The 16,001-nt window shown below is 35.0% G+C and overlaps 1 protein-coding gene across 1 annotated transcript; it reads left to right on the top strand.

Annotated features, from left to right (window-relative positions):
* Positions 1 to 6,369: 6,369 nt before the first annotated feature.
* On the top strand, positions 6,370 to 15,656 carry LOC306865284 (endophilin-B1-like). The gene is made up of 9 exons (XM_079409814.1): positions 6,370 to 6,865; positions 7,714 to 7,855; positions 8,705 to 8,833; positions 9,070 to 9,203; positions 9,961 to 10,053; positions 13,062 to 13,151; positions 13,279 to 13,379; positions 13,468 to 13,690; positions 13,763 to 15,656. Exons 1-9 carry the CDS (start codon positions 6,803 to 6,805, stop codon positions 13,868 to 13,870), a joined length of 1,083 nt encoding a protein of 360 aa, XP_079265940.1. The 5' UTR covers positions 6,370 to 6,802; the 3' UTR covers positions 13,871 to 15,656.
* Positions 15,657 to 16,001: the final 345 nt, after the last annotated feature.

Raw genomic sequence — 16,001 nt, forward strand, 5'->3', positions numbered from 1 at the left:
TTAAAAACGATTTAAATGTATTTTTGAGCAAATTTCAATATTAATATCCAGTTTTCATGTCATTTTTCATAAATTCACTTAATAACCTTTGCATCTGTGCATCAATATTATTATTGTAATTACAATAAACCTGCTTCTGGAAATAAATACTGTACATACATACATAAAACTGTATTAAAAAAATTAACTGTATGATTCACTTATTAAATTGATTAAATGCTGAACTATCAGTTTTATTCATATTTGTTACTATATTCAGTGTGTTTTACTACACTGTAAAAAAATTGAGCTAAATTAAAATTTTAAGGCAAGCAGCTTCAGCAGATTTTTGAGTTTTCTCAACTTGCTGGTTTAGGTTCATACAACAAAAAGTTTAGAATCTCCTACAAAAATAAGTTTGAAATCTGTAAAAAAGCTGGTTGCATTAAAGTTGGTTCTATTTTTTATTTTATTTTTTTTACAGTGTAATATATACTAAAACACACTGAATATAGTAACAAATATGAATAAAACTGATAATTATGAGCATTTAATTAATTTAATAAGTGAATCATATAAAGTCAGCCTCAGCCAACGATACTGTACCTTGAACCTTTCACATTTCTCAACTTTTATCCCTATATTGGATGTATTTGTTATTTAATTTTTTCTCACCATTGTAAAATCAAAAGCTGACTAATTGCTTTTAAGATCCTTTCCGTATCTCCTTCATTACAACCATCCATTACGGCCTGACTCATGTTACTCCTCAACATGCAAATCTTCTCTCGTCTCACAACAGGTCAGTCATATCCATGGTAACAGGATTGACTTTCTAAGCCTGAGACAGCAGTTCCACTCCCAACTGATAGAAATGTGAGTAAAAGCCAAGAAAAATCAAACCCATGAGTTAGAATTCAAACCAACGTCCTTGAAAATGTTTCACAAGACTTGTTTGCAACATGAGAATTAACAAGTAAACTGCTTGATTTCCACAGCAAGTCGCATCGATGTTGTCTATCCACACGCCATTTATCGTACCTCATCTCCCAATGTACAAACCAATCAACAATAAAAGCACAGATCCGAGTCAGTTTCCTTATCTAGGAAAGAAGGACCACAGCCAAAGTAGAAAGGCCATCTGTCCTGTAGACGGGGAGCTCAAGGCACCCTGCCTCCATATCCTTGGAGCCCGAGACCCGATTACAAGCCCATATTTGGAGGCTAGAGATCAGGACAAAATATTACCTCTGCAAACAAGCACTGGAGAGCAATCAAATAAAAAACACCCCCTTAGATTCCCAGAGTTACAGCACTAGCGTTCTTGCTTCGAGATGCGAGCATTCGGAAATCCCATTAGACGAATGCAGGGTTGCTCCAAGGAGCAAGGACAGTCATAACTCACTTGACATGATAGAGCACCTCCCTTCAGTAACATGGATGTCAGTGGGGCAGGTCTGGGGATTTGTGTGTTTATACCTAAATAAACTTAAATACAGGAAGGTAACAAGCTGGCTTGCAGCTCTGTCTGTTTGTGTATGGATAAACAGAAAAATCCAGCGCAGGTAATGACTGAGGGAGAGATTCAGCCTTGCGGGGGGCCACAAATCATTTTGAAACGTGACAAACATCATAAAATTGCATCAGGCATGTCCAAGGCAACCATTCACCATCTCACTGTTGCCATGAGTTACAAAAGACACAATGTAACAGCATATATGAATCACAGACACAAAATGCAAGCGCTTGTGATGGTGAAGTATAAACTGACAGCAGGTTGTGTGTAGATTAACTAAAGTACAATATTTGAGACTTGACTTTTCTGAAAAATACTCATTTTTTTACCTTTTGAACTCAACATCAGCAAATTCTGGGACCCTGCAAAGGTCAAAGGGCACAGCAAAGCATCATAATTCAACCACGGGACACAAATGGTCTCCAAAACGTGGGAACCCTTGTGAAAATGTAGTCGGCCTACACTTTAGCATTCAGCATGAAAGAGCACTTATTATATAATACTTTAATATAAATATTATACTTTAAAAGAATATATTTATGTGCAAACTGAATATTTTCAGATGCTTAATTTGATATTACTTACAATTAAATAAAAAAAGTATTAGTTTAAATGTATTAAATTCAATTAGTGCTTTTTGACCCACTTAAAAAGTAAATTTTTATATGTAATTTCATAATTCTATTGTCTTTGAAATATGGTTGAAGTCAACTTTTGAATATAGTGACAAGCATTTATGGAAAATTAAAATATACTTTAAGCTTTAAACTACAATTAAATACATTTATAATGTATTAACTTACTTTAAAGTATTACAAAAGATTTAGTACTTTAAAGTAAAGCATTTAATTCGACATTATTACAAAGTGCACTTTTTAAGCATACTTAAGTGTTAAAAAGTGTACTTTATTTAAGTAGACTTAACTGGTCTTTTATTTCATTAATAATATATTATCTGCAAGCCGTTTTAAAAAATATATATATACTTTAAGATTTAATAAGAGCACATTCAATATAATTCACAAGTCTGTATAATACAACATTGCAAGAATCTGTTTACCACACTAAAATTGTCCCCTGCCACTGAAAACTAAACAAATTAAACTTCAAAAAGCACTCAGAAAGATATATTTGTGTCTATTTTTGTATTAATTCAAAATATAGGGAAATCACTGAGCCTATTGCTTATGTACACAAAAGTGCTTGCGGGTTCATCCGGGTTGATTACATGCAAAAGTATGTGTGTACATAGTAACAATGCTGGCTTTTTGACCTTTACGTCAGTCATTTATTTACCAACATTTTAAGAGCAGTAAATGTGGTTAAATGCTCTAATAGTTTACTGATTTAAACTTGAATGTCCATAAATGTCATATGTCAATATGACAGTTAATTCTGGCCATTTTATGAGTGACAAGAAGTTCCAACCCTGATTTCCACATTAATCCTCGATACAAGATTCATAAAACATTAAAACCTACATTCTGTTCATGAATGCATGCTAAAAAAGAGCTTTATCAACATTTTCAGTGGACGTTTTCAAAGTGTTCATCTCTATGGCTCTGTTTACCCTCATGCATATTTCACATCTACCTGTTAAAATGTCAGGAAACTGGCAAAAATGCCACGCGTAACAAATTATGCTTGCATGTCCGTTGCAGAGCCTGTGTTTCCTACTGATAAATATTGTTTATATATTCATAGGATTACTCAGTAATGACACTGATCTGATAATGACAGTAAACAGCTAATTATCAGGTCATTACTCAGTGGCTCCAGCACTGGAAGAAACAAAGACTTACGGTTTCATTATAGCTTGAGCTGACTGAACCAAAACACTGCTTATTGTACAGGGATTACTTTTGAATCTAATTATTATACTTACTTCTTAGTATTTTATTAAGCTAGAAACCTCACATTGTGTAAAATTTCACATCTGTCACTCTCACTATATATCTGTGTCTATACAGGATCGGTTCTAATCATCATTAGTTCATTAAAAGCCTTTGTGTTTCTCTAAACATTCATTTATGCATTAACCGACTGTCATCTGTGGTTCTAGCCATTAGAGATGATGACTGACTCCGTGTTTAACTCAGTCAGGTATGGCCTATTGAAATATGGTCCACACCTGGTCAAAACATGTTCATTGCTATTATGAGAGGAGGTGGTTGATTTGAATATGATGCTGATTAGGATTAGCAAGTGCTAACATTAATTCTCCTGAGAACCAGGAAACTTTATATATATAGTTAATACATATGTGGCTAATATCTCAGAGACCATGCAGGATGTGGTGGTGGTGATGATAATAATACAAAACATGAATAAAATGCTGTCAAAATAAAATATTGTATTCTTATTTTGCCATATTTACTATACAACAACAACAAAAATAGCCTACATAAATAAATTCTTATACCAAGATGTCAGATATGACAGATTGTTTTAAATAGCCTATATGCACATATTAATCAAAGACATAAATATTAACACACATGCCAGTATATTCCTGGTCTATCCTAAATGATGACATCATGGACTTGTAAAAGTAAATATTTGGGACTGTAGCAATAATAATAATAATAATAATAATAATAACAATAATAACAATAATAACAAATAAAACACTGTTTAAGAAATATAAATAAAATGTAAAAAAAAAAAAACACTCAGAATATTACATTTTTGCAAACATAGCGTGTTTAAATATGAATATATTCAGTAAACACAAGACAAATAACCTTCTGAAATAAAAGTCAAATTAATTTACAGGTCATTTCACAATGTCATTGCGAGCAAAGACAATATGATTTACATTTCTGAGTTTGTATCATGTTCCAGTCCATGTATACACAACTTCTGGTTTTTAATCTGTGGGAGAAGAACATCAGTATCGTCAGATATGAACTTACAGGCATGTTTATCCGAAGAGATCTCCTTTTCCTTGAATTTTTCTTCTCATCTTTCTTCTTAGGATCCATTGCAGTACTGCCCATTTCCCCAAATAATGTTCTTTGGCAAAGGCTTATTTAACGCTGGCAACGAGAACAATATCCATTGCTCCTTTATGAAAGCGACAGAATAATAATTTTCAGCGCCTAATATTAGAAATATATATATTTTTTTTTATCAGGCTCTCGTACGAAATAATATTGGATTCTTTTCTGTCGGTGTCTGGAAAAAAAAAACACTTGCTCCCTCACAGAGAAGAAAGAAAAAAAAAAACTTGCGCGCGAACAGAAAAGGTGAAGAGGATGAGATGCTCTCCGGTTCTCCGCGAGGAAGCATCAGCGCACGTGTGTACCGAGTTTGGCGAAACCAGCGCCGCATCCTCCTGTCAGTCAAATGACGCAGCGTCCAGGGGGCTGGGCTAGGATTAATATTCAGTTACTAAGGTTACAAGCGCTGATGCTGCAAAGACCAGAAACAAGGTGGCGAGAAAAAAATGTAACAAACTGTTACAAACTTTAAACAATGAGTCAATTATGAAACAGCAAAAACAGCTATATGACTATAAAAGCTATAAAAGACGTGATCCATAGACTTCTTTTATACTGACCAAACTATATTTTCTATATTTTCTAGTACACACACACACACATATACACACATACACACACACACACACACACACACATATATACACACACACACACACACACATGTATACACACACACACACACACACACACACATACACACACACACACACACACACACACACACATGTATACACACACACACACACACACACACACATGTATACACACACACATACACACACACACACACACATTTTTTTAAACACGGGATAACTTGCTCCAGTTAATGTGTAACAGCTTGCCTGCCTGACCTTTATGAAAATATGCATGTCCTGAGAACACACCTTTCACCTTTCAGTGAAAATCACATATAAATATTCTCTCTATATCTTTCTATATTTATCAATGTATATATGTAATAAAAGATCTGAAACCCATATTTAAACAACAAATGTTGGGTTGAATATTAACATCTATAAATAAATTTGACATTTATTATGACCAGTGTTGGGGAAAGTTACTTTTAAAAGTAATGCATTACAATATTGCGTTACTCCCTAAAAAAGTAACTAATTATGTTACTTAGCTTTTTATGGAAAGTAATGCATTGCGTTACTTTTTAAATATGAGCAGGGCTTGATTGTTTTTAGTACAAGAAGTTCTAATTATAGCAAATGCAAAAGTAATTATACACCAAAAAGTGTAACACATTTTTGCTTATTATTATGGTTGAACATCCAGCAGCAAAGATATTGGTTAATAAAATGGGATACATTTGTGTTGTTTAACATTTAATTACTGCAGGTTTGCAACATATTCTGATTGCATTTTAATTCATTTTGATGAAAACTAAATCTGTTTTTTTTTTTGCGAGTGGGATGAATGAATGCACATTCACATTTAGTCAGAACCCTCCCTGATCTTTTCATTTCTCCTGTTATTAAACTCTTATCTCTAAATTACAGCCAGGTGAGCAGAACTCAAACACACTAAGAACAGTACTGTTGTTATGCTGCCATCTAGCGATGATAACTATGCTGTGAGATGAAAATACTTATTACACAGAGGAAATATTGCTTTTCACGCTGAAAGGTCAGTATTTAAGTATTGGAAATATAGGCAACTTAATTTTTCAATGCAATTTTTTTTTTGCTGCACATTATTCACATAGATAGATAGATAGATAGATAGATAGATAGATAGATAGAGTAAAAAAAGTGATAGTTCCTGTATGGGTTCAGTTTGGATAGATAAATAGATAGATAGATGTAAACAACCCACTATCCTCTTGCATTCTACTCTGTAGGCCCGTAGAGGGCGCTATTACACATACATAGAAATATATAGAAATACATGCAGACACACATTTATCTTGTAACGGTACAACAGAAAAAATGCTCATCATGACAGTTTCACAAAATAAAACATGATGCTACCCAAGCAGGTCTGACTCACTATGGCAGTCTGGGACTTAAAACACAACATCCCGGATCTCTGTGCAGCGCGATACAATATATTAATGAAAATGATTCAGGGAAAAGTCTCGAAAGCGTTTTGTTTTGTATAATGTTGCTGATATTAGACACTTCTCGAGGTCCAGGTCCGGTTCTGTGCTCGCAGTAATCAGATCTGTGGGTGGATCTTCCTCTTCTCCGCCGGCTGTTGCTTCAGTCATACTTTCACTAAAAACCCGGCCGTTGTAATTAAGGATAAAATTGATGCCATCATATTTATTAATTAATCTCATATAGAAAAGTTAAAGATGGATTTTAATGTGAAGAGACTGGCAGCGGACGCTGGGACTTTATTCAGTCGGGCGGTGCAAGTAAGTTAAGTGCAAATTCAGATTCGCTGTTAAGAAGTTTTATTTAAGTTTTATTTCAACACGTTGATCCTAAACAACTTAATTTTTGGCGCTTCTAATGAATCCTAATGTAACGTTACATAATGCTGCATTTCTGTATCTTTATTATTCTGGGCCTCTCTCGTGCTGGGCGTTAAATCTGTTTTGTTCAGCGACTTCGCAGTCTTATGTTTTATTATTTGACTGCAAAGGCAAACATTAAGTGCTCGGTTATGTGTTTTAGCAATGTATACTTTGTTATATGGCCAAAATACACTGACATTTTCACTTTTTGTCCAGGTTCAGTTTGTGTGGCTAACGCTAACTAGCTAAAGCAGAGGTTAATCCACACACAAAGGCTGTGTGCTAAAACATACCTAGCTGTCTAGCTAGACAATATTGTTAGCCATCTGCATTGGTCATGTTTGCTGTTGACGTGGAAAAAGGGAAGAAAAAAAGAAAAAAAAATGCGGATATGATGCCCAAAAACGCTGCTCATTAGGAATTGAGACACAACCACTCACAAAACAAACACCTCAAGTGTGTTTATCAAGTGTCAAACACTTTATGCCTGTTATTGGGAGTGTAATTTTAAAATGAGAAATGTTTGGACAGTTACTTTCATTTAAATCTGCCAAGAATACTTTTATGTAATTCTAGATACTTTTATTTTATGTGTTGGTGTGTAACTTCATCAAAAAGTTGAACATTAGAACGTGTTAGACTTTGACAACACTTTAAATTTGTCTGAATTTACCTTGTTTAAGATTCGTGGCAGTAATATAGCCAAACCTATGCTCCTCAAAAAGTTGTGTTGTCTTTACAAACAGTTCACAGAAGAAAAATTCGGCCAGGCTGAGAAGACTGAGTTGGATGCACATTTGGAGAATCTCCTCACCAGAGCTGAAACCACTAAACACTGGACAGAGAAGATTTTGAAGCAGACAGAGGTGTTACTGCAACCAAACCCAAGTAAGATCCTGTGATCTTAAGATCTCAGTGATTAGATGATTTGTTTGCGTCAACATCTGCGTCTAATTAGTTAGGTTTCCAGGGGGCTGTATCATAAAACAAGTTTACCAAATAAGCCAGGCTCATTTCAGTTAGTCTGACTTATTGTCATTTGATTTGGTTCAAAATAAGTCAGACTAACTGAAATAAACCTGGCTTATTTGGTAAACTTGTTTTATGGAACAGAACAGCCCCCTGGACTCACTGGTATGTTTTGAAGGTACAATTTAATTAGCTTTTTTTTTTTCTCTCTCAGAAGGTTCATCTTCATTGGAAACCATTCATGTTTATTCTTTTCCTCATAATCTCACAGAAATGACAGAAAGTCTATGTAACTATAACTACAGCTGCTCTCCTCACTATGGTGCCACACCACTTTAAAAAAATCAACAGGAAAGAGAACAAACACAACAGGAGGGAACAAACAGCTGATCAAAACACAGAACTAGCACGTACACCTGTCTACTCAAATCACGTTCCTTTTCTCTTCTTTTTGTATTTAGAATTTGCTTTGCAAGGAGGACACCATGTTTCTTTTGGAATTTAATTTAAAAATAGATTTTGTTTTTCATTTGTTATTAGTCATGTCATACACTGAAAAAGGAAATGTTAACATCTAAATTAATTGGTTTTAAAGGTAAAAATATTATTGAACCCCACTGAATCTACCTAAATACTTAGTTACACCAAAAGATTTATATATATAAACAAAATCAAAGAATTAAGGAGTTTTATGTGACATTGATCCATAGTCCTAATGTGTAACACAGGTTTGCATTGTAATGTAATTGTTACTATCTGCAATTTCAGATGTCAGAATAGAAGAATTCCTGTATGAAAAACTGGACAAAAAGGTGCCCACACGGATGAACAACCATGAGCTTCTGGGTCAGTCCATGATCGACTCTGGGAATGAATTTGGGCCTGGAACAGCCTACGGTAAGCATCAAACGCAAGGGCAGCATAGTGTCCTAATTATCCATAGTACCTCATTCAATAATAGTAGTCAATTGCTGTGTGCCAATGCCCCATTTCCCCTTGCTTGAACGTAAACAGCTACTAAAATACTAGTAGTCTGTAAATTAGATGTGAAAGCCCATTTACTGTTAAGAGAATAGTCTCTAGACATTTCATAATTTTTTTAAAATATTGATTCAGTCTGTGTCTGTCCACAGGAAATGCTCTGATAAAGTGCGGCGAGACGGAGAACCAGATTGGAGGAGCAGAGCGAGAGTTAATTCAGAGCTCTGCCATCAATTTCCTCACCCCTTTCCGCAACTTTTTAGAAGGAGACTTCAAGACTATATTGGTGAGATCAGGGAACACAAACAAAAAAAGTGTTGTTAGTGTTTTTGAAAAATTATCCGGAAATGTTGCTATGTACATTAGCTTTCAAAAGTCTAGAGTCAATAAAATAAAATAACTTATTCAGCGACAACGCATTAAATTGATCAAAAGTGACTGTAAAAACAAATTTACATTGTTGTGAGTATTTTAAATGTTGTTTTTTTAGAAAAAGTATTAAGCAATACAAACTGTTTTAAACTTTTTAATGTTTTTGAGCACCAAAAAAATGTATTATAATGATTTTTGAAGAATCATGCGACACTGAAAATTCAGCTCTGCCATCACAGGAATAAATGACATTTTAAAATATATGAAAAAAAAGCTGTCATTTTAAACTGTAGTAATACTTCACAACATTACTGTTTTTACTGCATGAGAGACGTCTTTCAAAAACACAAAAATCATACTGAGATTAAACTTGTTAAATTTAAACTAATTTGCATAAAATCAGGTTTCGATTCCAATTTTAATCAGCTTTGTAAATATTGGATTTAATGAGTGTTTTTTGCCATTCAACTACCAAAAAAAAAAAAAAAAACTAAATTAATTTGAATCGGATACAGCAATCTGTCTGAATAAAACCTATAGTTCATTGTTAAAAGGTCAAAAACCATTCAAACGTGTGTGAAGCTGCAACAGCTTTAATTTAAAGGATGTCTGAGAGTTTTTAACAATAAAAATGTAACTTTAACCAACCAAATTCATCGGCTCCTCTACAGAAAGAGCGCAAACTGCTTCAGAACAAACGACTGGACCTTGATGCTGCAAAGACCAAGCTAAAGAAAGCCAAAATGGCTGATGCCAGAGCTCTGGTGAGTTATTATTGCTTTTATGTGATTTCGAATAGCATTTTCCCCTTAAATATGACTTAACGTCAATGAGTTTCCTATTGGAACTACTTTAGAAATATAAGCTACAGCTTAGACAACTACTAATCAGAGACGGCACTTGCCATCTTCCCTAAATGCATTCTTGACTATCTCTTGTTTTTGCATCGGCACATGGTAGCCCCTCAGAACTACCCCTCCACCAGGGGACGCTGGCTATGTTGCCAATTTCTCCTTCATGGTGAATTTCCTCCATGTGAAGTGGCAGAAGGTCGGTCTGTGTGTCTTTCACTCGAGTGCCAAGCAGTGTTCTGCTTTAGAAGAGCCACCTTTAAGACACACTAGTTCCTCTTTAAGCTGTTGATTAAGCTCTTTTGTCCCGGATATTAGCAGCATGTGTGTTCCCAGGTTCCTTTTTTGATGTGCATATAGAGTTTGGAAAGAGGATATCTATGTTTGCTCAATATCGTGATGGCATTTCAAAACTGCTCTTCGCCCTTGGCCCCAGTTTCACAAGAGAAGTAAAGAAGTGCTTCAAGATCTCCTCATGACCAGCACTCAACCTACACACACATATATACACCACTTAAACACATCAGTTCCATAACAAACAGCTGCCCTCTTCTAAAATGTGAAGTGTTTAGTTTGCTTCGAGTCGCTGTGAATTGTGCAAGTAATGTACAAATAGTCCATGTTTCCCTGCGGCAACAGTGTTTTGTGTTGAATCCTTAATCGTGCTGACCATAGTTTTTGACAAAATACCATGTTTTAATTATTATTACTATGATAAAATTGGGTTAACTTGGTATTAGCATCATTGTAATCAAAATAAGAAAATAAAATGGCTCTGAAAGTGTCTTTTTGAAAGACATCACATGATTTTTTTAATGTTTTAATCACAATAACATGGTATTTTGTTAAAATCTTGGGTTACCGTGATACATTTTCCTCAGTGATCTTAGCTGCTGTTCTGCATAGCTGCGTTTGGTGTAAACACTAAGTGCCTTTCTCTTAATATATTATCGCTGTTTTTAATTGCTGTGCAGATGTGGGCAGAGGAAGTGACGAAGGTAAGAAGAATGTTCTGCCATTTTGGATCAGCTGTGAATCTTGGCGCTAATGTGAAAACTGCAATCAGTGCCATGATTAGTTTCTCTATTCAGTCAAAAAGCTAGAATAGACCAGTTGGACTTCATTGCCTAATGTTTCTGTGTTTGCAAGCGTTTTTCTGTGTCTGTAATTTCCAGCATAATTTTAAGTTTCTGGTGTCATACAAGATTCCTCATTGCATGATCAAAAACATCAAAATATCCTGTTCTAGTTAATGAAAAGAACAGTTCTTAAAAAATTAGCAATGTGCTAAGCAAGTAAGCTAAGGTGTTGGCTTGCTAATTCAAGATTCGTTTTATTGTCACTGTACGAGTACAGCAAAATTAGAGCAGTTCTTACAGTGCCATCTCATATAGCTTAGTTAACAATACAATACAAAGACAAACGGCACACAAAAACCAGTACATGGCAATAGTGCAAAATTAAGCCTTATGAAATATTGTATTGTACACATTATTGCACAATTGGCATGTAATTAAAAGATAAACATATTGCATTGTTTGCATTCTGAAATATTGTGCAATAGACATGATATTGCACACTATGAAAGAGATGTATACATATACTGAGTAAGCGCACGCTGAGGTATACAAGGGGTATTAACCGGTATAGTTTGAGATATAAAATGTCCCATCAAATTGTTGCTTTTCTCAGTTTTATGTATGTGTGTATGCCGGCAATGTTCAGCTTCCTTGTGACACTGGGGTAAAAACTGTTCTCGAGTCTATTGGTCCGCGATTTGAAGGCAGATTGAAAATACAGATGTAAAGTCCACACAAAGGATCTTGCATGACACTGGCTTTACTGAGCTTGAATGGTCTATTTTATTTTAATATTCTATAATGACCACACTAGTATTATTTTAGTATTCTTTTAGTTAATATGGTTTTATGCGTATTTTTGGTTTTCATTTTCATTTTTTAATTTTCATATTTTTTTCTGTCATTTTTATTAGTTTATAATTTTTTTTATTAGTCTTTTAACTTTAATTACTTTTGACCACACCAGTATTATTTTAGTTAATAATATTTTGAATTGTTTTTCTGTATATTTTTGTTTTTCATTTTGATTTTAGTTTGTAATTTGTCATTTTTATTAGTTTATTTTAACTTTAATTGCTTTTGACCACAGCAGTATTATTTTAGTATTCTCTTAGTTAATAATACTTTGAACTGTTTTTGTGTATATTTTCAGTAATTCTTCAAGCCATTTTTTATTTTTTTATTATTTTATAAGTTTAATTACTTTTTCAGTTTTAGTGACTTTAGTTCTGAAGTTATAACTTATTTTATTGCATTTCTTTGCCATGCAGAATTTTTGATTTTCATTGTTTTTTTGTTTTTCATCAATATTTTATTTTATTTCAGCTTTATTTCATTGCCGAAAATCTTTTTTTTATTTGTTATCAACATGCTGTATCCAAAATCCCCGTATTTCCCTTATACTGCATTCATTTAATAATCTCCGCTAAAGCAATATGTCATCCACGTATTTTCAACTTACTTAAAATGCGTATTTAAATGCTACTCATTTTTACATGCTGCTTTGTCACATACTAAGGAAGTACACACATTCGGACATGGGTTAGAGATGCAACTTCTCTAAGAGGATTTATACAGAGCTTCCTTAATAAACGCTGACTGCTCATCTATCAGCTAGTTGATTTTGAAAATATGTAGTTTTTGCACATCACTAGCAGACTCCTGAAGACTGGTTTTCTCTTTAAAAACCCGTCAACAATATCTATTTGAAAATGCACTGGCTATTTTTTCAGTTCCCAGTTGCTTTGTTCCCTTTGAACAGTGTGAGGCCTTTTAAGTACACTAGTTGTGATGAATCTCACATCACCCGTGAAACCTTCCCTGACTATCTCTCTCTTTCAGGCCGAGCAGGACCTGAAGATGACACAGAGCGAGTTTGACAGACAGGCAGAGATCACCAGGCTTCTTCTGGAAGGAATCAGCAGTACGCATGTGAGCTCATCTGTAGACCTCCCGCCCACTGAGCCGCCTCCCAATTCAATTCTCACAACCCTTCAGTTTTACTCTGCGATCCCAAGGCCTGCTCTATAACAAACCATATCATCTCTTTTTGTCCCAGGCCCATCATCTCCACTGTCTAAATGACTTTGTGGAGGCTCAGATGACATATTATGCCCAGTGTTACCAGTACATGGTCGACCTCCAAAAGCAGTTGGGAAAGTAAGACATTATTATCAGTATATATTTTAAATTTTTATAATAATTAAAATTATTATATAACTAATTTGGACTTTCTTTTCCCCTCTAGCTTCCCTTCGGCTTTCTCTTCCAACAACAACCAGTCAACGGCCAGCGGCGCAGCCAGCATCTCCGTACCCATCCTGCCACTCTCAGGCCCTCTTCCTGCCAACACAGCCAATGCGTCTTCCGGTTTCACCGAGCTGCAAAACTTCAGCGGGAGCCGTAAAGCGCGGGTGCTGTACGATTACGACGCCGCGGGCAGCAACGAGCTCTCCTTATTGGCTGATGAGGTGAGCGGTCCGTTTTTAATCTGTACAACAGTCTCTTGGTTTGAATGCACATTAACTTGTCTCTTATTTCAGGTGATCATGGTGAGCAGCGTTCCAGGCATGGACTCTGATTGGCTGATGGGTGAACGTGGGAATCAGAAGGGAAAAGTGCCTATTACTTATTTGGAGCTGCTGAATTAAGAGAAAAAGACAAGTGTTGTTGGAACCAAAAGAGAAACGTATAGTGTATTCCAGCTGTGCTGCGTACCGTATATGCAACCTTGACGTCTAGTGCTGCTCACATGCAACATTATTTTGTCCAATATGACATCTTGCAGCTCCACAATGGGAAGAGGTTCTAACTGGATGAGTGTTTACAAATGTATTAATGCAGTTTTTTTTTTTTTTAAATGCTTTTGATGTGACATGCCAAGCAAAAACCAAGCAAGAGTGTCTTATTTGAGTATTTACATGTTTACAACAAGTAAGTTTTATGATTTTAAAGTGGTTTCCATTATGTACATGAACTCATTTCAGGTTCTAGAACACTTCAGAGGAATTCCTGTAGAGGTGGAGACGTAAATATTCCATAATTTATTTTCATGGTCTCGTATAAGGCCCCATCGTAGCTGACATGTGTCTCGACTATTATCTTCAGCGGTTTACATTTCTCTTTATTGTTTTAAAAAGTTTGAGCACACAAAGAAAATGCTTTATTTGCACGCAGACAGCCTTTCCTGTTATGCATTATGAAACTGTGTCCTTTATATACATGCAGTCTTCATAAACCACGTCAAGCATACATCCAGTTATGATGCAAGTATTCAATTCATGATAAAAAACAAATTCTATTTACTGATAACTGTACTTTTTTATACCTATGTGCCTTACATTTGTCTTGGAGTTGTTTTTAAACTGTTTAAAGCAAAAAAATAAGATGTTGAGAGATGAGTGCTAATTTTACGCATATTGTGCCATCCTCTATCTAATAAAAGCACAATTTTTTAGTTTTCTCTTATATTTACAGTATAACTACAAAAGCAAAGGTTATCTAACTGCATACATTCTGGGATTACAACCATAGATTTATAAACAATGGTTTTGTTACATAAAAATGTGTAGTTTTTACTTCTGTTTTGATTTTGAATTGTCAAATATAATTTCATGTGCTGTTTTAGAATATATATGTCTGCAGTATACTTAATAGAGTTAATAAACTCAATATGCATTTTGCTTCTGGCTAAAATCCAGGTCCTCGGACCATAAAATTGCTTTCTCCAGTGTGAGTTTAAAGTTAAAATGCTTTGATGGATTTAGTTTTTTATCACAAACACAGATTTTCACCTCAAGTCATTAATTGATGGACTGGAGTCTTGTGTGGATTACTTGTGATGTTTTGATCAGCTCATTCTGACGGCACCCATTCGCTGCAGGGGATTCATTGGTTTTTATTTAATGCTAAATTTCTCCATATACTGAAATACTGATGAAGAAAGAAACTCATTTACATCTTGGATGGCCTGAGGGTGAATATGCTTTCAGCAAATTTTCATTTTGGGGTGAACTATTCCTTTAAGACAATCAAGGCACTAAAATAGTTTTATTTCAAAGATGACAACTGGACACCATTGAATTAAATATTAGGTAAATTGGAAACAGCACAGCATATTACTATATAATTGCATAATTTGTACTGTTTCACGTACAGTTTTCAATAAAAACAGTAAGCAATGTCGAATAGGCCTACCTGTTCTCTCAAATGTCAGCAGAGGTCAGGCTTTTCACTCGTTAGTCATTTTTGGTTTCTAAATGAATATTTTGGAATCGGAATGTACCTTCAAGTTACACCTTATATGGAATAATTCGTATATTAATATTATTAAATGTACCAGTATGTGTAATTTCTTGAACATATCCTACCTCTGTTCTTTGAACAGAAGAGTCAACGACTCCCCTTCATTGGCAAATATAAATCATGCGTACATATATCATGCTCTTGTTTCTATTTGGTGCAGATGACAGGCTCATGTGTTGGTGTTGATCTGGTGTAAACAGTGCGTGGATGGTCAGCGAGGGGAGGGTTAAGGGGAAGTTGTGCTTAACAGGCTGTTGACTTCCTGTGCTGTTGTAGCTCTGCAGGCATTCATTCTTGCAGTCCGTTACTCAGCCTCACATGCCGAGAGGGCAATGCTCAGTTCCTTCCCGAAAACAGCAATGTGAGAGCCGACCTGCGAAGAGCTCCTTTCTACTTCTGCAAAAAAACTAAACAAACAAACAAAAAAAACTCAAGCCTGATGAACTGTGCAGAGAGACGTTCAAATTTTTATGTAGC

Source organism: Barbus barbus (genome assembly GCF_936440315.1).
Source record: "Barbus barbus genome assembly, chromosome: 46".
In the NCBI taxonomy this organism is placed as follows: domain Eukaryota; kingdom Metazoa; phylum Chordata; class Actinopteri; order Cypriniformes; family Cyprinidae; genus Barbus; species Barbus barbus.

What these genes read in the sequence shown, in the direction of transcription:
- LOC306865284 (XM_079409814.1), top strand. Translation starts at nt 6,803, where the DNA reads ATGGATTTTAATGTGAAGAGACTGGCAGCGGACGCTGGGACTTTATTC. An exon ending in AAGGAATCAGCAGTACGCAT is followed by an intron (nt 13,152 to 13,278) that starts GTGAGCTCATCT and finishes TTTTTGTCCCAG; the next exon opens with GCCCATCATCTCCACTGTCT. An exon ending in CTCCAAAAGCAGTTGGGAAA is followed by an intron (nt 13,380 to 13,467) that starts GTAAGACATTAT and finishes TTTCCCCTCTAG; the next exon opens with CTTCCCTTCGGCTTTCTCTT.